At 42.7% G+C, this 25,259-nt stretch overlaps 1 protein-coding gene across 5 annotated transcripts in view; it reads right to left on the reverse strand.

The window, feature by feature from the left end:
- Positions 1 to 25,259, reverse strand: part of fbrsl1 (fibrosin-like 1) — a 276,833-nt gene that overhangs the window by 130,033 nt on the left and 121,541 nt on the right. For all 5 annotated transcript variants that reach the window (XM_079251042.1, XM_079251044.1, XM_079251041.1 and 2 more), the window contains exons 3-4: positions 20,828 to 20,929; positions 16,844 to 16,879 (exon numbers count right to left, since the gene is read on the reverse strand). In XM_079251042.1, coding sequence (XP_079107168.1) covers positions 16,844 to 16,879; positions 20,828 to 20,929 — 138 coding nt within the window. The remainder of the gene's footprint in view (positions 1 to 16,843; positions 16,880 to 20,827; positions 20,930 to 25,259) is intronic.

Consider the following 25,259-nt stretch of genomic DNA (forward strand, 5'->3'; position numbering starts at 1 on the left):
TATATATATGTAAGGATTAAACAACGAGGAAGCGTGCATTAGACCATTCTAAGGCACGACGCGGAGTGCCTTAGAATGGTCTAATGCACGCTTCCAAGTTGTTTAATCCGCTTATACCTTGGTCCCACAAACTGTAAACACTAAAAGAAATAATTTATAATTGCTGTAAACTCCCTAAATGTGGTTAAACATAGGAACTACTTTTTGTTAGTTTTTGTGTCTTAGCAACCGTTGTCAAGAGAAATAGAATGCCATGCACCATAAATAATATTTATTCACACCACACACTTCAAAAACAACCACAGAAATAGCTAGTAGGGAACAATATTTGTAAATATATATATCATACAAATTAAAAATTGGTTAATCTGCACAGGGGTTGGTAAATTAAAACTAAGTTGAATTAGATTCATTACAAATTACGCACTATTTTAAACCAAAATTTTTAACCAAAGAACAATAGGCTATCAAAACATTTAATAAACAGGCCTATTGAAAATTAAAATAATAATAATAATAATAATGATAATTAATAATGTATTAGGCTAATAAAACAATTTCAGTACAGAGAGTGGATCGGCAAACTGCGTGATGCGTAATTATGCATTGCGCATGCTTCAAACAAAATTTAACTGAATGTTCCCGTTGATTGTGCAATTATTAAAACACACTGGCGCCTTTTCCTCGCTGGATTTTTTCTTTGGCAGGGATGCTGCTGAGTCTTTTGTTGAGCCCGTAGACAGAATTTCGTGTTCTCTTCATCTTTTTCATTTTCAATCTTGTTGAGTTCTTCTGATGTTACCTGCTTGTAACGTTGCCTAGCTTGTTCTTTTATTGTTTCCTCTTCTTCCCAGTCATCATATGTTTTGTTTGGTCCAAAAATGTTAAAATTGACCTCAAAATCCATATTTCAGCGTCTTCTGTTATTATGTTATGGTCAGCCGTTGAAGCGTGTGTGACGCGTTGCTATGGTGACGCGCACGGCGGAGGACTACGTTGGTGATTAAACTTGCCGAACTAACTGTGCGTTTAGACCAATCTAATGCACGCCAGTTGACATTGGAATTCTCACTGACCATGGTATAAATATATATATATATATATATATATATATTTATATATTTATATATATATATATATATATAAACATGTATATGTATGTATATATATATATATATATATATTAGTATGAGGTGAATGAATGTCCACCTACAAGAATTTAAATTGGATGTTTTCAGATAAAGACATGCCTCAGATCTTTGGGCAATGTACAAATGAATGAAAATCTGAGAGAAAATCAATTTCCTGCTGCATATGAAGACTCACTGTAACTGTGAAAAGCTTGCAACTAAGGCATATTTGTGATAAACAGTGTCACAAATTTAATACGGTCACATACAGCAAATAGGCAAATCAATTCTCTTCCAAGTTAATCTGCATTTTGCTAGGTCATTTCCAATTTGGCATTCAGCCTCCTCTATCCAATTTAAAGTGAATGTCTAGTGTCAGAGAGGAGAAGAATTTATTCTGAGTTAATAAAAAAACAAAAAACAAAAAACAGGCGCTTGGTCAAAATCACCATTGGCAAGTCATTAAAAGTGTGAAAGGAGCTGGGTATATGGAAATGGCTGATCGGCTCCTCGGGTGCTACTCACAACAAGAGACCTGGACACGTCGACCACAGCCCTGATGAATTGAGCCATAAAGGTGATTGGCTCAAATGAAAGTCTGCACCTCTGAGGCAAAAACACATCAGTTTGATTTGAATACATCACCATACTGAAAAGACGACATGCTCCACCTGGAAGAAAATGATACATGGGAATAAACAAGAGAATTGCACAGTGGCTCAGTGTGAATTCCAGCACCGAACCTGGCTGACGAGTGAAACAAACCAAGCCTGTGGGATGCATGAGCCTTCATTACTGTGCAGCTACTGGTTGTCAGGTTACGGATGCAGGGCCTCGGGTGCAATGTGTGATTTTGTAGCAGAGGCTGCCTGCTAATTACCAACCTAGGCAACATGCCGCCATTAAAAACGCAACCCCTAGTGTCTGTTGAGCTAATTTGTCTAATTACATCTTTGTAACTTATGAAAAGACCTAACATTACCCTGAAGGCTTGCTTTTGGAATGGGATCCCTGTAGATGTAAATGAAAACTTTGTAGCCCTTCTACAGCCATACAAATGCCTCAATAGCTGCAAGGCACAGGGAGGATAGGAAAGATTGTGTGGGGGAGGTGGTGGAACCCCTAATGGGTGATGCTGTTACTATTTCTATGTCCTTGAGATTCCTCTCCAATGGGACAACCACCCACATCATGCTGGCAAGCCTCCTGTTTATATTTCTCATCATTAATGTGTTTTTTTCCCCCCCTGAATTTATCAGTAAAACCAATATTTGTTGCCGGTTATAAAATGCGTAGGTTTCCAATCAGTTTAATAGATTGTGACTGAGCCTTAACAGCAATAAAGGCCGACGGAAGCTCTACTAACAAGCATTTCTAATGGAAGGATGGTTTGGGCTGAGATGTGTCATTTCACTGAAATCTGAAAGACTAAAAAAACAAAAAACAAAACCTGATTATATAGCAAGTCAAATGTGAGGGTGTTTCCAAGTAAAAAGCTCTGTTTTTTATTTTTATTCAGTGCATGCAGGTTGCCACTTGGTTGAACATCACATATGTTGTTGAGCAAGTTGAATCACTTCAGCTGTTTAATAGCAACCACTTTGTTTCATAGGGCTTTAGCTGAAATGGCAGCTTGGAAACGGAGCATGTTAAATCAAAGATGATCAGAGATAGAGAGAAAAATCACGATGGACTACGTTTGTAAAAAGAACAAACAGGATGACGCCATCTACCGCCTCCCTTCCTTCTTCCTATTCTCAACAGCAGAAGCTTGGCAGTGATAGTATCTCTCTCAGCAGTCAAGTTTCAGACTAACAACTCCCAGGAGACATGCAAGTTAGCTATTTTGGGGCTAAGTGTCCTGCCTACGTGGATATGGGATCATCTTTCGGCCCTTGGAGGAAACCCAAATTGCAATCCGTAGTGGGGGCCAGTGCCAACGACGATAGAGGAGACCACTTTTCAAATGAAGTGTTTCATATAGTAGCCATAAAGGATGACTATGATTTATGTTTATGTGCACACGTCTTTGCATTTTGGTGACAATGTTTTCTTTGTAAAAATTTTGAAGGGTAAAAAAGTCATAACCAAACTGTCACAATCTCTGACTCAAATTTGCAATCCGGAGATAAAGCAACACCGGTGTGGTTTCTGATCCGTCGGTCTTGAGTCAACCCCCCTATTTGTGGAGAGGGCGGTGCACAAGGGGCCAGCCAGAAATGTGTCAACTGAAACCTAGACACAACCTCAGAGATCTGGTGAAGCTTGCCATCTCCTCTAGCATTTACTCACCTTGCCCTAACTCTTTCTCACTGCCTCTCACTCAGTTTTTTTTTCTAATCAGGTGAGATTTTATCGGGCCTCCTCTGTCAGTAACCACTATCGGTTGTGAAATTTCAGACGGCAAAGCGTGTGGGAACCACAGTATCAGTTGTGCTCATCTTGCCCAGCACCTTTACAGACGCGCAGGCGGTTTCTGAAAAGGTGAGAAAAGCTTCACAAAGAGCATATCTGAGACCAGTTTAACACAAACTGTCAGTGGAAATACTTTCATACCCTGTTCAACCTTCTCTCGCTACTTCCTCCCTTTTCTTCTCTTGTTTGCTTACTCAGACTGCACTGGCCCGTTGCAAGATCAATTTACAATATCAAGAGAAATATTTTTCGTTTGTGGAAAAACAGCCTTTTGTGTGGATTTGTTGAGCAGAAATGTAAAGGAGATGTGAGGTGTGACAGTAGAAGACCTTAGAAATCCCTACCAATCAGACCATTTTTAGACGTGACTGAATCTGAAGGACAAACCTGGAGCTGAATTATGGCTTCTTCCTACATTACATACCATACAGAACTACTTACTGCAAATATGTTCTTCCACAAGCTTAAATTATCCCTTTCATTCAATATCACAATCAAAGTTAATTCTTTGCACTGACAACTGAGTTGGCAGATAAAGTTTCATGGTTGGGATAAAGAGCACCCAGCATGGATGCACACACAAGAAGTAGCCCCCTGCCTGCTACTGAGGTGCACGCTCTTAGTGAGCAGAAAGGTACCGTACTGCAGCTGAGAAGTGGGATGTGATCAAAAACTGAATCTCAGCATGAACTTGTAAAAATGTGGGTGTTAAAAAGCACGAGTAAAAATTCCACTTGCGGATCTGCCCCATTTTTTTTTTCCTTTAAAAAAATCCTCACAAGCGCATAACATTTCTTTTAAGATCTTTTCCTGAGCTCTTAGAAAATATTTTCTAAAGAAAAATGAATAATTTAGATTGCCAAAGGGTATCTCTTAAAACAGCACACAATGCAATAAACTGCATTACTTATTCTTAAGATCACTGACATTAAATATGCCATGTATTATGAGCTAAAGACGCAGCAAGTGTCATGGTGCATGCATGTCAATCTTTAGCAGTCTTGGGTGATATAAACAGCATTTTGAATACTTTCTTATGCAAGGCTACTTTTGAAAAGCAAAAGCTACTGCAGTTGCTTATTTTTCAACAGATTAAAGTTGATTTGATCTATAATTGGTCATAATCTGACCATACTCTAGTATGTTTTATGAATTTTACATAGAACTTCAGAGAAATGACAGAAAATATGAGATGCAACAAGGTGCTTCGCAAAACCCAAACTGTGGACGTTCCAGTTGATGACCAACATCCAAGTGTACAACTGTGACTAAAAACATAACCCATTTTTTGGCAAAGAATTATATTTATATAGTTATTTGGACATAAAAAGGCCTCTGCATGCTAGTTTATGAAATCCTAGAACTACACTGAGTTCTTCACACAAATCATCAAAAACCAGGCTACCTCGGTACTTCATTAGGAGCTGTCTTCAGCATAAAAAAGAGAAAAAACTGTTGGTCCGACTACTTGCTGCAGCATAAATTTTATTTTAAAAGAGAGAATGCAAGTTTTACAGTCTTGTAATATCCTCCAATTTCATAATAACACTCTTTTCTTTGGTTGAACTTCTAAATTTCCGAGTATTTCCTAGATGTCTGAGGGTTAAAGTTGTCAGATTAAAGCTGTAATGGCAGCAGTGTTTGGACCCCTCATTCCCCGTCTTTTTGGCTTCACCTGAACCCGAGACATTGTAAAATGTTTTATTTCCTCCTTTCAAATCTGTCAGCATGTGAAGATACTGGTGGCTCTATCAGTTACGTCATGGCACTTTAACATAATAAAACATGCTGTGGCTGCTGGCATGAATAATTCACATTACCAACTGCCTATAAGTGAGGAAGGATGTGCGGGATTGATTGGGAATAGATGTTTGAATTTTATGGCACACGGGTCTCTGTTTTGGGTGAGCGAGCAATTTTAATTCAATTTGATATTTCTCTTTTAAATTGAGACGGGACCTTGAGCTCAGCCAGGGAGAATAAATAAGGTGGGTTCAGAGGAGCGAGCCATGTGGGGAGGGTGGAGGGAGGGATGGAAGTTCTCCTTGCCATCCATCACAGTGGCACTTCAATGATTGTCAAATAAGTAGCTCTGTCCAAACCCATCTTTTATCATTATGTATGAATCTATCTGGGGATCACATCATCCAGCACATGAGAGGGCGCCATCTCATATACATGATACAGAGATGATATGGAAACGGGATACATGGTGGCAGATAACAGATCACTATTTGATCTGAGCACTTAGACTTGAAAATGGAAAAATGTACAAGATAGTGCTGTAGATACAGTCTCTCTGAACTTAATGAAACACATTTTTTTTTTTTGCCTACTTATACCGAATAGCCTTTCAAGTAGACCTGACAAGTCTTTCCTTGCAAGACATGTTCCATTTAACATCTTGGAAATATTGAATACATTCTCCATCCTTCATATGCTTCCAAGTTCAGGCGGTTTAACACATAGCACCTCTGGGTCTTTGGCCCCAAAGCAGACATGAGAACTTTGGTGTAAATAATTCTGCAAAGGTGGGTGAGAACTCCTGGCGCAGGATTAAAAAAAAAGCTGTGCTTGCATAAAGCTGCTCTCGATCCATTTCCAAATTGTCAAGGGGCCTTCTAAGAGGCAAAAAACAAACCCACCTTAATCTCTGCTAATCACAGTTAAGCATGAATATTTCATGTGGAAATGCCTAGTTACAATTTAAAGGCTTTCTCCTCATTCCTAGGGTAACCCTACAACAATTTGGGAATCCTTTTTAGACACAACAAAAATGGAATGTAACACAGAGACACCGGATGCAGTGCAGCGCAAACCACATGCAAGTAGGACGAAGCATGTTTGTTGACTACCTGACACAGCGAGGATAATGAATTCAGGCTGCTTAATTTCACAATGTGCCAAATGATAAGGCTGCAATGGAGGGCGGGGGGGTTAGGGGAAGAGGGGGAGACAAAGATAACATCAGATATCAGTGATTGATTGTGATTAGCATCAGCTCTGTTACCAGTGTCTCCGGCATTACAATTAAAAGTCTGATGGATCCAATGCCAGGAAGCAAACTAATATTATTATTCAAGCCGGAGTGCAACCCGTAGAATGATTACATTTGACTTGCAATGATTCCAACCTCTGCACACGGAAACAACAGCTTGAAAAAACAAATAGACACATTCCCCAGAGTAGCTTTGTCGACGCTGCCTTGCTGTAAATTAATCTCATCACTGCAGTCAAAAGTATTTAGATTTTACTGGAACTCAGAAAGTGAAAAGTCCAACCCCCCCCCCCCCCCCCCCCCCACCCCCCACCCCCCACCCCCGCAACGGAGTCCCACCTTTGGAAACAGGGGCTGACACGTCAACGGTGGGTAAACACCTTTAAAAGGATCTGACGCTCCGTAATGGGAAAAAAAACCCACTTCCCGTATTGTTCAGGGGCCCTGGCGCCGTGCAACGCTTGTGGAGGAGTGAGCCATTGTCTGGTGTCACCTAATTGGATCAAGTTTGTGTGGCGAACAGATGTGTGTAGCTGGCTGAGGTAAACACTGGACCACAAGATGCCAAGGCTGAAATTGGTCTGAAAATCGCTTCTGCCTCCATAGAGTGAGTGAGAATAGCAGACAAAAATACAGTATCTAAGCGCATTTGTTGCACCGTCTGAAAAGTAATAAACACCTTCCTTTTGGTGTAGCTTCCCATTTTCTTTTATTCATGGCAGAGCCCAGCCGTCCGTCTGTGTGAGAGGAAATGTAGTGCACGTTGACATTCGGTACCAGGCTGAGGTATTAGCATGGCACTGATCCCCAGTAAAGGACAAATTACACCTTGGAAAGAGAGTATTGCTGATCTAATTAAGAGCTGGCAAAAGGTGTCATCAGGGTCTGACAGATTTCAGAACCAGAAACTCTCTGCTTGTAGAGAGAGCTGCTGCTAAAGCGGGAAACATCAGCACGAACAAAGAGAGATGAGGAGAGACAGAGAGACGAGGAAGCGCTATTTCCAATCAGGCATCTGCCTCCCCTCCGACACAGCTCGATTTAACCTTGAAGAGTAATGAGATCTGACTTGCTTAAATGTTAGCATTCTTAAATCATCAGGAAGTGCCTCCGAGGAGCCGATAATCACTATGCCAAATTGCTGCGCTCGCTAATTTCATTTCTCCCCAGCATTTGCTCGCAGTTAGTGTCGATTATTCAAGAACAGGCATTTAATGCAGCCAGGTCCCAGGGGTGTTACATTAAAATGTAATAACTTGCAACATAAATGAAAACAAAAACCATTACTTTCTTCCCCCCACAACTTTCTTCCCTCCTCCCTTTTTTCCCTCCACCTCATCTCTCCCTTCCTCCCTTTTCAATCTCTCTCCACTCCCTCTCTCCATAGTGGGAGTTCGAATCTAATTCTCAGCCCATCTGGCAGGCGTAATGAAGGCGGGCCGGGCTTGTGGTGCCCTGCTGCCACGGCTCGGCGGAGCAGGAGGTTAGCTGGCAGATTGGGCCAGGATGAGTGGAGGGGAGTCAGAGAACCTGCTGAGAGAGTAAGCCAGCCCAGTTAATCTCCCATGTGCCCCGGTGTGATCGGGGCCAAGGCCGAGCACATGCTGAGGGCACTGAGCATGGGGTGTGGAGTGTGGATGGCTGTGGGCAGAAGACGGGAGGGTGTCTGTGATATTCATTTACATTTTCTGGCATTTAGCCCAAACTTCCAACCAAAGTGACGATGAGGAAAATAACCTTCAGTCTCAAGACCCAAAAACATTAACAGGTAGGATAAATTAATCAGCAGTAAGCACGAGGTGCGCAGTCGAGCCATGAATTCTGCCACTAACACTAACTAAACTAAAACCACAGTGGATTCACGGTGTTGTAAACAAACTCAGCAGGCAAAGGGCAGAGGGGCGAACAACCTAAAAACAGCTGCATGCGACCAAAAGCTGAGCTGAGCAGAACTTCTAAATGATCATCTTTAACCAAAGGTTATTTAGAATAAAAAAGGGCTATAAATGAAAGTTAAAACGATGTTTTTGGTGGATCTTTGTCAAACAGAAGTCAGATAGTGACGTCAAACAGGTAGATTCAAGCCCAACAGGTGCAGCCTCAGAGGCAACAGAGAAATTGTGTGCTTGCACCATCTGGCAGTGCATAAAGACATATTTATCAGTCAGTCACAAGAATACCACATATTTCTTTTCATATTTTCACAATTATCACTGCACTTTTATTTAATGAACAGACTTTTTTTTTCTCTTTTTTTTTTTTTTTTTAATCTTATTTTGTGATGAACTGAATTTGAAATGCTTAAGACATAGTTTGTGTTGTTCTTCCATTAAATCTCAATAACTGAGAGGAACATTTAAGCTGTGAGCAAAGTACCAGCCAAAGAGAATAGCAAGAGGGAGAGCGCCCATGTCAGACACTGGAAACACCATGCAATTATGATTAAGCTCCTTTATCTAAACACAAACTGCTTTCCAATCGCTACAATCTGCCCGCTGTGTGTGAAAGCACGTAGGGGGGAAGCGGCAAAGCAGCCAAAATCCTGTTGACAGACCTGCAATTGCTAACACCGGGCTATGCGTGTGAGTACAAATGTTAACAAATATTCCCTACGAAGCCAAGCTGATCTTAAGAAGCCATATTTTTATGTGAAATCCAGTCAGCAGCCAAATGTGATCTGAGTATCTTCTAATCTGTATCTATGTGGTACCACAACATAGGCGGGATAATACTGAGACTCATCATGCAGGATCTTAGTTGCAGCATGGCATGGATGAGTAAAAATGCTTAAATCAGACCGACTAACAGGGGGAAAAAAAACTATTCTACAACACATAAGAAAGCAGATTCTGACAAACCAAAGCTGTGCACTGGACTCAGGAGAAACCACAACACTGTCATTAACAGTTACTCTCCTCATAAACACACCAGCATCAGCTGGAGGTATAATTGCCCCTGCTTCTCCTGTAATCTTATACCTTACCTGCTGTTACTGTCAGACACCTTCTCCACCGAGAGAGACGGAGAGAGAGAGAGAGAGAGAGAGAGAGTGGGTGGGGGGTGGGGGATGGGCTTGCGTGTGGTGGAGAAGCGTAGGGTAGGTGTTGCTCGTATGCTGTCAGATGGAAGTTAAGAAAAGTAAAAAGGTTGTTTTATAGAAAGAAAAGGAAAAGGAGAAAAGACATGCCAGGAAATCAAATGAGTGTGTGTCGCTCACTAAAATCCCAGAAGCGAGGCTGAGGGGCTCTGACAGAGGAGAATCATGTTCTTTTCGTTGAGTGATTAGAAGACAAGTGGCAGAACATGACCTACTTACTATAACTTCTTTCTACAGGTTTCAGAAACAGTACATAGTAAAGAAGAGTAAGTCAGGCAGGTGGGTGGGGGGGGTTAACCCTGTTAGATTCATGGCAGTCTTAGCTTTAATATTTGCCAAGGGGTGTTTGTGAATATGAAGTCCTCGTCTAGTGACCCCTCTCATTTAAAAAAGGGTTTGCAGGTCTGCTCTGGCTTTCAGAGCAGAACAGAAAATGTGGATGCACGTAATGATACATCGTTGAAATGTTGAAATGCAAGACAAACATGAATTAAACATAATCTAACAGCCTTTACAGGCGACAAAATAAGATTCCGATGCGTTTGAATTAGCTCGCAGGTTGAGGCAGGAGGTGTGAAAGTAGAGAATCAGAAAAGAGAGGAGACAAAAAAAAAGGGAACTTGAAACCTGCTTTCACAAAATCTGTGACTGAAAACGGTAAAGTGCTTCCTCTCTCTGCCCTATCACAACCCCATAGTGGAAATCCACCGAGGCCATGAAAAAGGAACACTTTAGCTCTGCTGCAGAAATGGGCCTGCCTCTGGCTCTTCTTAATTTCAGGCTTTGTTTGTGCAGCGTTTGGGAGCCCTTGTGAGTTTGCAGGAGGCCCGCAGGCCTTTTGTCTCATCAGCAGAGGTACTTTCTGCTCAGTGCTTGGAGCGATCTGTTGGTGTAGGCCTTTTGTTCTACCTCTCCATGCAAGATTTGGCCACAGGTCGGAGATTACAGGTTACACAGCCACACTGCTGTTTGTTTCCTCCACAACAACTCAAGGGGGAGGCAGGCACACACTTTGCTATCAGCCAAGGAAAGAGACACGAATTACCAAGAAGAATAATTATGAATTCTGAGAAGTGAAAAGCTTTTTTTTCATTAGATTCTGTGCAAATGGGAATGTTTCTCTCTGAATTTCTTTCGGGTCTATGGAAACTTTGCAATCTACATCTTTAAATTTGACAAATGTTGCGTTTATAAACTATAACATGAACATTTTCAGTGATTTATTACATTCCTTCTAGTGTATAATCAGGTTGCATGAAAGGAGGGAGATATAGGCAGAAGACGATTGGAGGAAACAAAGATGTAGCTTGTTCTGAACGGAGGCACAATAGACGAGGTCGTTCCTCTACACAGCTGAATGGACTGGTTTACTCTGAATGAAAAGTGTGAAACACTCAGTTACTGAAATCTGTGGGAGTTGTGTTTAGCAGAAGGACGGCAATTAAAATATGAAAAGTTCAATGTGCACGGTGCTGTAAAATATGACATATGGACCTGCCAGAACAGATCCAGCAGACGTAACACCCCGCTCCCTCTCCAAAAGGTCCATTTCTTTTGGAAGCTCAAATTCACCATAAGGATGGTTGATGGCAATATCACACCTCCATGGAAGTCTCATCCCACAATCCACAGGAGGCTTTCTTTCCCTCCTGTCTTCTTCTGGGGGGCTGCCATTGTATTCATTCCCTATTCCCACATAGATGTTTGTAATTGGAGCTCTAATTTATGATCGGGCCTTGGTGCAGGATAATGATATGGAGCATTGTAATTTGCTGATGCAAATTGTAAGTTATAATGGGGAGCCATAAAAGCCCCAGCAACATCTCTGAGACTTGCCAAACACCCTGAGCGTTCATTACAGCCCTCATTAAAACATCCACGTCGGCAATGGGAGCTCTTACAAATGGAAGGAGCATGTAATTGCTGCTTGATTGTGGTATATGTAACATATGATAAAGTGGAATTACCCATTTATTTGTCTATGGTGTCTGTGAAACTTAATGGTGAGAAAACCTGCAATAAACAAACCCACAGAGCATGGTTTGATTTTTACATTATAGGCCTATTTGTTTAAAGTGGAGCAAATGTGAGTTAGGGGACAGTGCATCCAGGACGAACTGGCAACAATGATAATCAAGGTTGGGCTTGGGGGAATAAAAATTAATGCTTTTACCCATGAGAGCCTGTATTTCATTTGGACTAACTCCAACACGGGTGATAGCAAAGAACTCCACGTGGGAATACGATAACTGGATTTAATATAGGAAAATATCATTATTGTTCTTTTTTTTTTTTTTTTAATACCAGCCACCCGAGTCATCAACATGCATTTGCTTTAAAGGTGGTGGAATTAAACAGAAAAGAGGTTGGAATGAAGCACTGAAAGTCTCCTCTAGAGACAAAAACATTTGTACTAATGCCTGTTTGGGTTAACAGGATATAGTGCTCAGTAATTTCCAATCGTTGATCTCAATTCACTCTTAATAAATGCGGTATGTGAATGCCCTGAAGCTGAACGTCCCAGCTTTTAAGCAATCTTAAGAGCAAAGCAGAGTGGCAAAAGCAATTAAGAGTTCATTTGGAACAAGTGAACTATGTTTTTTTTTTCCTTAGCCCAGTCAACACTAATTCACTGTGTCACCTTTTTATTCAAATGAGTTCTCGGGTCCTTTTGTGTTGGGTGCCGTCCTAATGCATCTCCATTAGAACAAAACCTGAGCTGCATTGCTGAAAATGAAGTTTCCCTCCTCAGCTCTGAATGATAGCAGGCCTCTATCATCTGAGCTCTGTGCTCAGCCACTGGAAAAGGATTTTCAACCGCGCCATTCAGCCGGGGCCCCAGAAGCCTGCAGCCTTTATCTGCAGACCCGTTGATTGATGTGTTGTGGGACCTGCTGTGGTTAACAGCAATTTTTATCTGTTGCTAGCGGCAACAGCTCAGGTCCCTGGTGCGCGGAGAACAGCAGGCCCCAGGATCTGAAGCCGGACCGCACACAGGGATAAACAAATAGGTTTTTTAAGGCGGACAGCCCTCATAGAGAGGCCCCTGAGAAGCAGCTCCCCACCCCAAGGCCAGGACAATGTCAGGGCCCCAGCCTACTCCTGCTGGGCTCTTGGTTTCCTTCACTAATTTTCACCATGTGCAGAGCCAGTGGTATGGAGACACCTGCACGCCCCACTAAAACGTACGCAGAGCGACAGACAGAGAGGAAGAGATGCAGAGAGAGAGAGAGAAGGGAAGAGAAGCAGTCAAGAAATTTCATTTACTAGTTGTGAAAAAGCAGTGATGTACAAAAAAACTGCCTGCAAAAATGATTCTACACATTAGATATGATTTACACTTAATTTATATTCAGTAGCAGAGTTTAGCATTTAATCCAGCGAATCTGTGTCACTTTGTTAAATAAGGCGTGAAGCTTTTAATGGTTTCTATTATAATTAAGTGACATAATCCTTGTATTTGATAAAGATCTCGTGTAAAAGCCTCATCGCTCAGACAAGGAAGTATATTTGTCACAACATGGAGGTCGAGAATGCCAAATCAATTTAAACAAGGCTGTTTAAGGATGTGCACATGACTCTGAGACGGCTCTGTTTAGAGTGTAGACTCATTTAGCGTTAAACAAGATTATAACAACCCGAGCAGGGGAAATGAAGAGTGGGTGTGTCTGAGAGCTCCAAACACTCTTGCTCAACCAAAAACACTTCAGCTTAGGTTTTACTCTCTGACATTGTGGAGATAAGTCCTCCCAAAACAGACTAGTCAGATTATACTGTCACAGACAAAGCTCTATGCTTTTATCGTCCGTGAAAACATGAGCCATAGCTTGGCCTTGGGTGGTTTCAAAAGGTGGGGGGTGGGAGACTTAAGCTCAATCACTCCATCTGAAAGAAAAGCATGGTGTGTTGTGGTTTTTTTTTTTGTTTTTTTTTTCTTTGCTTAGCTAAAATGTGTCTCCCCCACATACAATATATCCAGCCCAGGGGTAGCGACAGGATGGACAGATAGTTGCAGAAAGATTTTGTGACATTTTCTCTGTCGCTTGCTGCATGTATCTTCCAGGCGCAGAGGGGGATGTTGGGTTCTTTATCAAGGAGCCCCTGAGAGGATGATAAATCGCCTGAGCCCAGGCCCATCTCCACTGGAACAACAAGCAGGTAGCGACGCAGGAAACAAGGCACAGATATTGTCTTCCAAACATAGCAGAGGCTATAATGAAGCTCGCACAAAGCAGACAGGAGAGAGCTGACCTGATAAACAATTCCATTTCCAGTCTTCCACAGAGAGCTAGATAGCCAGGCTGAGTCCTGCTGTCGTGTATCAATACTGGACTCAGTGCTTTACCTCTGTATGAAGGGATGGAGGGTTGGTGAGGGACCGGTAGCTGAAAGTGACAGCGTGTCCAGCAGTGCCTTCAGTGCTTATAAGCACAACATGTTAGCATCCCGAGGCAGTTCGTATTATAAAGAAGACTAATAGCAATGATTTGCAATATTTTATCCTACAATACATTACCATTTAGCTGTTTGGAATAAACATATTAAAAATTAATTGAATGTTTAACATTTACTATATTTAATGTAAAGTTACAGCAGATTCTGCTTAACTTCCTTCTGATTTAGATTTCTGAACCACAGCTGTCTTGTTATAGTTCAATTTAACAACTGTAATTTCCAGCTAATCCCACAATTTAAACGGGATGGGGCTGTTGCATGAACTTTTACTTGCTCACGAGTCATTTTGCGCTTAATGCACACACCCTCATCTTGGAAAACACACAATGAAATGCATATGATACAGCCTTCATGTTAAAGGCAATCGATGTGGCTGTTGAAAAATGGTAATAAGTGTTGCTGCACGCTCAATGAAGGTGTGGCTTGCATTCAGGTGCAATATGCAGCCTGGAAATGAACCCTTTGACGCATCATGTACGCTACAGAGAACACCTATGTAAGACTGTTTTCTAGTATATTCATAAGTGAGAATGGTATATTTGCAATTTTGCCTAACACACTGCCACTCACTGAAAAATGAACAAATACAGTACACAATTTCACATTTACATGTAGATATCAACTTTCCCTCAGTAAGACGGGACAAGAAAATGATACAAGTCAATCTTCATTAAATATTTCTATGATATAAATATAATAGAATTTATATCAATCTATATATATATATATATATATATATATATATATATATATATATATATATATATATATATATATATGTAGATATATATATATATATGTATATATATATATGTAGATATATATATATGTATATATATATATATATATATATATATATATATATATATATATATATGTAGATAACTGAGACAAAAATTGTCAGAAGAAATCTTCATTATATATATATATATATATGTGTGTGTGTGTGTGTCGATATTTGAGACAAAAATTGTCTGTAGATCTTTATTTTAATCTCTTTTTGCCTCAATAACAGCTCACTAACCTCTCAATCACAACTTTGATGCAATCATTTTTGAAGAGACAAACAAATTGTGACCAGTCTCAGAGGTCAACCATTAGATTAATCATCAATAGTATCTGTGGTGACCACCGCACCCTTAATGCCTCCCTCATTGACCCTCCCCCAACTTTACGCCTGCCCTCCACCCACATGCATCACCTCGGTCTTCCTCTTTCACCGGCCTTAAGACTCTATCCAACCCCTGGTCTTCCCTTTGCCCAACTCCTCCTCCCTTACCCACTCTGCCTCTACCCAGCAGCTCCCTGTAGCCCACCTGACCCCGCAGCCCTAGCCCCCCAAGGAAACCATCATACTGTAAAGCCTGAAGCACTTACAGATAAGCAGCCCCGCAGAAATCAAGCGGACCCCGCAGCAGAGCAGATTGAGAGTCAGAGCTCAGAACCCAGGAGGTGCCTGCAGGCTACAAACGCTGCAGATAGCGCCATCAGATAGCTGGAAAGAGGAGCCAGACAACATGAAACTTCCTGCCCTCGTTACTAGACTTTCCTTTGCTTGCACAATGCCCCCTCCTCCCACACCACCACCTCCAAGCCAACTCCACCTCCGTCTCTGCCCTCTCTCTCAGTCTGAATCCCTCCCTCCTCCTCCACAGATAAAGAGAAGGCCTCGTTCCATGCCGACTCAAACTGACAGCTCGAGCCAAAGGGCTCCACGAGCTTTTTTGGAAGGTCTTGTTTGTTTTCATCCATCTGTGAGTATGCGGCCGCTGGGGAATAGGAATGTGACATGTTCTATTAAACCAACATAAGAAACGAGATAGCGCTGAGATCAATGTCGTTTGAAGTTAAGCTTTGTTTTGTGCTTTAACTTTACTCCTTTGAGGCAGATTAAGAATGACAAACCATTTATAGTTGTTTTGTTTGTTTGGATGATTGCTTCCAAGCTGCAATAAAAACTGCCATATGCCACTCATCAGCTAAAAGTAGCACACTTTAAAGAATGCTCCTCTTATGAGTTCCCCTTTAAGCAAAGGACATAAAGGACAACTGCTGTGTGAATTACACTGAGAATAGATGCATCAGTGAAACAAAGGGTGCAGAGGAGTACAAATTTACAATTTGAGAACGTACTGGGGCAAGGCAACAGAGACTGCGAACAGATAAAAATAATCTTGCTCTGAAAATGTGTGAGCAAGTGTATGTTCAAAAAGACTGAGCTGAGCTTTTCCATAATATCACTTAATATTCCTCTTTGGTACATTTTCCTTGAATCCTAATACATTCGCTATGAGAAAACACATGGTTTTCCAATAAATGGACAGTTATCTATACCACATTTCAACACTTTTACCTTAAGATCTACCTAAAGTTGATGCACATGCAGTATTACTAAATATACAATAGCATAGAAACCAAGAGGCTTTTAGATATATTAGCTGATGTGTGAGGAGAAGGATCCTCCACTGACAGTCAGTTCAGGTACATATAAAAGTCTGACAGCCAAATTGTAGCATCGGTGAGCAGCGCTGATCAATGCCAATAAAAGGAGGCACTTTTCGCCAAGGTAGCGCAGGACACCTTCCCGCAATTTAATCAGTCAGTCAGTCAGAATTAATGTTCCTAATATCATGATTTCTCCATTACTCTATTTAACATAATTAAAATGTCGAGCGCCAGGGCCATAAAGCGGGTCGTTAGAGATTGTAATTCTGCCGTAAAGCTATGAAGCATGAAAATGTCACTTACCGAGTAGCCGCGGCCTGACAGCGAGTGAGTGGAACTCTGTAGGGAGAGAGAGGAGAACAGGGATGACCTTTAAGCAGCGTTGCACTCGCCCACACAGACATGATGAAGCAGCATCGCTTTAATATCAATATTCACGTTAACCTTTTATCCACCCTGCCTTGTACCCCATGCCTGCACACATCACTCCCATTCAATCCAGCCGGTGCATTAGGGGGGAGTTCAGCGGAACCCTAACAACAATCACTCACGTCCTGCTGAGAATTACGCTCTGGAAACCTTGCATGATAGACTTCTGTTAAACGCTCGTATTAGTTGCAATATTCCACCAATTCATTCTTTATAACTAATTATAAATTTTCCATGCATTTGCACACACACTTAGAATATATTTTAGCATACACAATCTGTTAAATTTTTGCAGAAAGCTGTTCATTTTTTTAACATTTAATGTTTTTGGGGTTTTTTTTTTTATGAATAAAGATCCTGCATTGTGTTTGTCGCATTTACATAGTACTTTAATGAATACTGATTAACATCATTATGTGTCAGATATTTCTGATATTATCTCTTGGAATCAAACAAGCACTCTAATGTTTGATGAATCCCTATTGTATTCAGCATAAACCTCTCTTCATGCATTTATGGTGGTGTTTTGGCCAACCAAACCCCCCCTTGTGTTTCCTAATGCAGTTCTCTAAATGCTGAACAAGAGCAAGATGGAGACAAAAAGGCTGGGTTTTGTTCTGTTCTCCGGCTCTGTGTGTCAGCGCTCAGCACGAATACCAATCTCCAAATCCCTCCCTCCACTTCCACTTTTCACTGCTTTTATTCCTCTGTCTAGATTGGCAATTTCTCCCCCCTGGTCTCTGGAGGGGACTTTTCTGCTAGACCAATTTCATCCATAGGTCCACCTTCAATCCAAAATAACCTCCCCCACACCTTCAGTGCCATGACTTTCCTTGTTCTGCACCCTCCCAATGATCCTCATCCATTCTCCCACACCTGCTCTAGGCATCAACCCTCATCAACGCCTGTGTGCCCCTCTGATTCGCAGGACGGCTCCTGCGGTGACGATTAGGGAGGAGTCCTGCCGTGAACCGGAAAGCAGGCTCTGTGGGAATCAAAAGGCTATTCCCACTCTCCTCAACCTCTCTGCTCCCCTCACTGTCACAACAAGTAGAGTCCAGAGGAGAGGGCACGAAACGCTGCTCATAAGGCAAAAATCTGGAGACAGAAAACGTTCCAGGGAAAATGTGGTCTTTGTTTCTGTGTGTGCACATGTGTGCACAAGTTGTGAAAGCATTTATATAAGGGTATATGCATGTTTGTGTGTGTGTGTGTGTTTGTGCATAGTGCATGTGCATAGGTGGAGGGAGGCCAAGGCCATTTGGAATTAGTCTTACTGTGTAGAGTTCATTCAACTTGGAGCATTCTGAGTAGCGAGAGGCTTATTTAAATGATAATGAGGGACAATCCATTGGATTTAGTGCTGGTGAAGAGGGGAAAAGAAGGGAGGGAAAGGGGGATCCATTAAAACGCCAGCGGTTCATAAGCCATAGGGTCGGCATACAGCTAAACACTCTCTCTTAAAAGCCATTATACATGGCTCTCAATGGATTTCTGCAGCGCTTAGGACTTCAAAAGGATTTAAAGAACCCGCCCCAGAGAGGGAGTGTGGGGGAGGGTGGCGGACAAGGGTGTGTATGTGTGTGGTGGTTATAGTGGTTGGTGGCAAGAAGGATGGGGCGGATGCTGGCGGCATTTAAGGGTTAACTAAACAGCCCTGGAGAAGAGAAATGTTGCTAAATCCACCCCCTAATCCTCTCCCCATTTCCATGCCCCTCCACCACTCTTTACAAAAAAAAAAAAGAAAATGAGAAAGGAAGAAAAGAAAAACATGTCAATAAGAGGGGAGGGTCCAGTCAATCTTCTCCAAACCCAATCAGAGCTTGTAGGACCGCAATGAGGAACGGGATGTGAACACGTTTGCCCTCTGTGGCAGGAGAATCACGTAGGTGGGTAGGTTGAGCTGCATGTGGGTGAATATTGGTGAACACAGGAGGTTGTTAGACACCCCTTACAGCACCAGAGCTGCCACCCTCTCATCCACGGGACACAGATGCAGTGAAACCCACCCTCTTTACCACCCTTGCATTTCCCTAATCCTTGTGTGGCTTAGTGCCGGAGCCCTGCTGCACCACGGGCACAATTACCTAGTCAAAATAAACAGATAAAAACCCAACCATGGCAATGAACAAACAACATCCCCTGCAATTTTTTTTTTTTTTTAACCTGCTCCCAAATTGATGCATGACTGTTTTTACAGGCAGGCGGGCGGGTGCGTCCGCATGTCGCATTTATCTCTATTTCCTATGGTGGTAAGATAAGAGAAATCCATTTTACTCATTGCCGAAGCAGCATCATTAGTTGAGAGCTCTTAAAGCTGGGGAGCCACTTTGATGTGGTGGAGCACATTTTATGAAAATTAGCAGTGTTTTCAGTGCGGTGGTGGAGATTTCATGGAGCTGGAAAAAAATAAGGAACATAAGAGAGATGGTGACAGGAACGTGTTGGAGAAGAACGCTGCTGTGTGTCACACTCTGGCCTGCACCGGGTGGAATACAGCCAGCAGAGTGGAGGATAAACACACACATATGGAAAGACAGAGAGAGAGAGAGAAAAAGAGGTAAAGACAGGCGGAAGGAGAGAGATGGATAGATATAGATGCCGTGGCTACAACCATCAGCGTCTGTGCACCATTTATTTGGCAGCAGATTAGAGAGACATGCCACATCTAACACCATAGGCGATTACAGCGTGCAATTTTCAACAGTGCATCCCCCCCCTTTCCCCCTCCACTCCCACCCCATACCATCACTGCAACCACCACCGCTTCCAACAACCCCTTCATTCGTGCCTCCTCCTTCTCAGTGCTTGTCGTATATCCCTGTCAGAGCTGTCAACAAGCGTCGGTCTTTTATCTGACAAGCCTGCCTCTTCCTGCTGACTTTTTCATTAAAAGACAGCCTTTTACACAAATTTGAGAGAAATGCGATGGGAGGAAGAGGGAGGGGGGGGGCAGTGCAAGAAGAGCTGAGCAGTGAAGCTCAGAAAAAAAGAGAATAAATATGGGAAAAATTAAGATGACTGATTTTTTTTTTCTCCCCAGCAGGCGGGATTTTCAGTTAGAACGCTGAATAGCTTAAAACAATGGCTTTAATAAGTTCATTAAAAATCTTTTTTTTTCATTCCATTATTTCACCCCTGCTCGAAAAGGAAGCTGCCTATGTTCGTTCCATCTCTTCCTCTCTCTCTCTCTCTCTCTCTCTCTCTCATCCCTTGCTTTCGTCAGCTAAGTGAAGAGTCTGATTGAAGTTAGTTAGGTTTGGGAGGCCTGTTTGACAAGACATTGGTTAAGAAGAATATTTCTACATTCATTTAAAATAGGCCAGCCAGAATTACTTTCTCTGTATCTAAATAGCATTTTTTTTTTTTTTTTAATCACTTATGCTGTACAAATGTCTGACTTCCATAATGCTTTTTCACCAACTCATCCAACTAAATGGGGAGCTGCATGGATGCCGGTGAAGTGATAATTGGAACAATTTCTTTAACTTATTCCATTCAGGGGTTGGCAAGGTCAGCCCACACCTGGGTGAACTGCTTTAGGTCATGTCTACATTTAACCATGCCACGCTTTAAGTAATGCCAGGCCAACTGGTTGAAGCTGTGTGACTGACCTAATCATTTCCTGTCTGTGCGCTGGCAGCCCACCAGTCTCTCTCTAAACGCACAGGGTCTTTATGAGGTGAGAGCAGGGAGCAGCAGGAGCAGCACTGCACCGGCTGCCCTCTGATCTCAGCCTCGGTGCTGCTGTCGTCAGACCGCTCTCTATATCTCACCTCAGGGGCTTCTTGCTTGATTCTGTGAAAATGGATACCCTTGCTCACTGTGGGGGGTCTGTGAAAAGGGGAGAGGTCTCACCTCACTGAGCTGCTCCTTGGAGTTACTTCTGTGCGGTCGACTGAGTTCCTGCAACGTTTCATCTTCGCTGACTTTGACTGGACGTAGTGCCAAAGGTTTGATCTGCAGGGCACACAAGGCAAACAGTCATCCTCAAATAATGCACTTAGGTGATGAATCAAACAACTGTTTTTACAACTAAGCAACGTAGCCCGAGAAAACGTCATTAATGGTTACATTTCAGAAGGATCAAGTGTACGTCTAAAGCTAGGCTAGCTGGAAATCACAGCAGTGCTTTCTCTTTTAGTTTCAAAAGATAGCAGGGTTAAAATCTGAAGTTGTTGCATTAAAAACGTGAAAAAAAAAAACCTTTAACTTCAAATACTGTGTGAATGCAGCTGGTTTTCTTGTGACTGTGTGTCTAATATTAATTATCTGCGATTGAATAAGTGTGCTATTATGATTACTGAATAATTGAGTGTTACTCTATTCATTAAGCAAGTAATTCACTCCGTCACTTATTAAATCAAGTGCAGCTGTTCAAGTGATCCTTTTATGCTCTTTGCATAAACTTTAAATGAAGTTTGCTTTAGATTTTAAAGAAATGCAAAAGCTGTAAAGAGCTTCAGTTTCTCCCTGCCATAAATAATAGTGTGAAACAAAACCATGTGTAGGGCAGTCTTTCACTCTCGATCATCTCCTTTCATTCGATTCACTACAGCCTCTAACCAGACAACCATACATAACAAGAGAGCATAACTATAATACAATAGGTCCAACTGACTGTAAATGAGACCTGAGTGTAAACTCAAGGTTGTGTCACTGCTCAACGTCGGTTTGTACTTTGGATAAATGCAAAGTAGAACTGACTGTAGCAAAAAGCAAAAAAAAAACAAACAAACAAAAAAAAAAAACACCTGGTACCCAAAACCTCAACCCAACGGTGCCAGTTGTACTGGCAGGCAAAAGGAACAGTGAGCAAATGAAACCAAATGTGCTGGCTGGGTTCACTCAATCTTATAATTTAGAGCAAATTCAGTTGTTGTGTGACGAATATTAATACACAGTTCATTCCTCTACCAATAAATAGTATCCAACCTAGGTAAGGTAATATTACCCACCTGATGTTTGCTGCACAGTGCATACAAATTATACAAACACTGCAAGTCAAACATATGCTTACTGTAGCCTTGGTAAACAAAAAGTGAAATCCCCATCAAGCGAAATCCCTCAGTTAGCTCTGAGCTATTCATTAGTTATCACTGGAAGGTCAAAAAAGAGTATCAGCGCCAAGCAAAACTGTCTGCACCAATCATTTACTCTGATATAATTCTTCATTTACAGAAAACAGCCGTTACCAGCATCTTACATAAGTATACTCTACATATATGTGCGCTCTGCGACTGACACGGCAGCTCTACAGCCAACATGGATGGTTTGTTTTATTGCAGACCATCAGGTTGGCATGCAACCAAATTTTCAGCCAGAAGGGAGGCTGGTGAACTCAGCAAGAAGGACTCAGTAGTAGTGCGGTGGTAGCCAATCAAAATGTCTCATGCTGCTTCCCCACCTTGGAGTACAGCAGCGATGGCCGCGGGGTGTAATCCATTTGACTAGCAGTGTGCATGTAGTAGCTCCCCTGGTGGCAAATGTGGTGTCTGGGCCTGGTCTCCTGATCTCCACTGTAATTTAAGCAGATCACTGCTACAATTAACCTTTCCTGGTAAATATCAATTATGGCCCCCGGCTGGGCTAGAATTAAAAGGGTCATCAGCTAATCTGACAGGTCCTGTACGCTACCACCTGGCTGGGAGAGAGGGAGGGAGGCAGCACAGCAGAGAGAGAGTGTTTGTCTACCCTTGTGCCCACCAGCTCACATGCCAAGTAGACACAATTCCCTTTTAATTACTCTGCTGTCGCCAGGGCAAGAAGGCTGATTGGCTAAGGGGTGTTAGCAGTGTGCTAAGGTCAGTAGTGACAGGTAAGGAGCAGGGTGGGATGAGTGTGGCAGAGAAGGCGGGGGGATCTGCCACCTAGCAATCAGGGTGTTGTGATGGAAGGAAGGGGGACCTGGCAGGTGGGCCTAATCAGGTTTGACTTGCACTTCTACCCACCTCTTCCTCTGCCTCTTTCACTTTCTCTCGACTAGCTGTCAGCCTAATCACTCCTTGAATCTCAAAATAGAAGGTGGCCCTTTTGATTTCTTTCTCTCAAGGAGAGCACAAAGGGAGCAATCCTTCTTGACAGACGAGCAAGCACAGCAGCAGAGACACAGCATCAAGGTACAGTCAGTGTCATGTTGCTGTCAAGTGCTGCCGTTGATTACTTTGTTTACCCAGCATCAGTATTGCTGACAAATTCCTGAAGGCACCCAAAGTGTTTCCATCTCCTCCAGGGCCCAAGGGCTACATTACCCAGTCTGCAATCAATCTGGCAATTGATCAGAGCGCAGTATCTAATTAGGCACCTAGGTTAATGATGCAGTGTGCAAGTGCCATTCCCTAAGCTGCTGTTCAATGGGACAGAATAACAATTGATCTAGACAGGAATTCACCAACTCTGACAAAAGATTGGCAACCCTGACTGCCTGTGATTAAGGTAGGGACTAATTTCCCATCTAGGGAGGTGTTTAATTGGCCCTTAGCTCCCAACTCTAATGCTTTTATGTGTTGGTCTTTTTTGTTGTTCTTTGTTGTCTAATCATTAATGCTAAAAGGATGAATAGGATGAATATTTTGTCAATTCTGAAAACTAATTTTTTGCATATGGGGTGCTTGTCCACACTTTAGACAAGCTTGGCCTGCGTTTCCTTTTCTTGTGTGTTTGTTTTCATTAGCGGTTTGGCCCAAGATGTACTGGGGCAAGGTTAATCAGGTTGAAACTGTGGGTGAATGTGAGTAATTTGTGTGTCGGTTTCTGGTAGGAATAGGGGTGGGGAAGGTGGGTTGGGGTATAACTTAAGTCTACAGATAGAAGACAAACAGAAAAAAACCACACAGCTAAGTAAGGGCTTGTGTTTTACATGAATAATGTACTGGAAATTAGCTCCATTAGTCTCGGTATTGAACATGTCTGCAGTCTGTCTCTGGAGGCTGCCGCTCTGTGCTCTTTAATTATCTTCAAAGGACCCTCCAGCATCTTAATTTCCCCCCTAGTTGAGTAATGCTGACTGAGGTCTGCTCATTTATACTTCTCTAACCCTGGGTTAAGTCACAGAAACCCCTGGTGGAAAAAAAAAAGGGCTAGCCATGGGATAGACAGTGGCAGCAGTGGTTTACATAAGATCATGGTCGGCTTGGCTAACTTTCCTTTTCGTTTCACCCTTCCTCACTGCCCTTGCGGTGTCGATCAATCGGCGGCTTGTCAGCAGGGAGCTGGCTAGAGGCCGGTGGGTGATGCTTTGTTGTCCTGCTCCTTTGATCCTCCCTCCTCCTTCAACTTGCAGGGGATGTTTGGGTGAGTTGGGGGGTGGGTGGGGTGGTGGTCATCAAATAGTTTGCGGTCTCTCACCTTTTCCTCCTTAAATCAGAGGCTGTTAGCTCTGACCTCACTCTTCCCCCTCTTGGCTCCAGCTCCTCTCACTCGCCCTCATCTCTCCCTAGCCTGCCATCACCTGTCATTAGCTCTGAGGGAGGCTATGCCTCAGTCTTGTCCCAGTGTCAATCCTCATTACTCTAGATCTTGGACCTTACCACCCCCTACACACCCCTCCTACCTGCTCCTTCCATTCTATCTATCTGTCTTAATGCTTTTCTGCCTCACCGTGCGATGCTCCTCTATGGGTTTTCCAAGCGCAGGACAAGGAGTAGGCAATATAGCAAGGGCTGAAGATGACGGATACAGATCATTCCTCTAATTTGTTCTGAAAAGTGTCCTGCGCAAAGGACCCTCACCCCTATTAACCCAGCGACAAGCTGCTACTGCTGCTCAGGGAGGCATCAGGGGTGTGTGTATGTGTGTGTGGACAGCTCAGTCGTGTGGCGGGAGGAGGCACCTCGCCGCTCAGGGCTGGGCTGCGGCACAAGCTCAATCTATTGGCTCATTATCCCTCACGCCCAAGCTGGGGCACAGACAAGTGCACTTTAGGGCCACAGGCCAAATTGATTCATCTGCCTTCATTTTCTTCAGGCTCAGAAGTGCCAGCTGCTTGGAGGCAAGAGGAAGGAGCTCTAAGACGGCGAGAGAGACAGACAGCAGAACCAGAGTCAGAGATGGAGCCATGTAAAGAAAGAATGAATCGGGGTAGAGATGTGTTCCTGGTTTTGCTCTTCATCCATGTGTCATATCACTCTTTCTCCCACTCCCTTCCCTTCGCCATCATTCTCTCTCACTTTCCAGCACAAACAACACCTCCATCCTTGAATTTGCTATCAAGACACACACTCACTCCCTCAGCAAGTCCCAAGTTGGAAATTAGCCCAAGGACAAGCGAGTGGATTTACAACAGTGAGAG

Source organism: Telmatherina bonti (genome assembly GCF_933228915.1).
Source record: "Telmatherina bonti genome assembly, chromosome: 13".
Lineage (NCBI taxonomy): Eukaryota > Metazoa > Chordata > Actinopteri > Atheriniformes > Telmatherinidae > Telmatherina > Telmatherina bonti.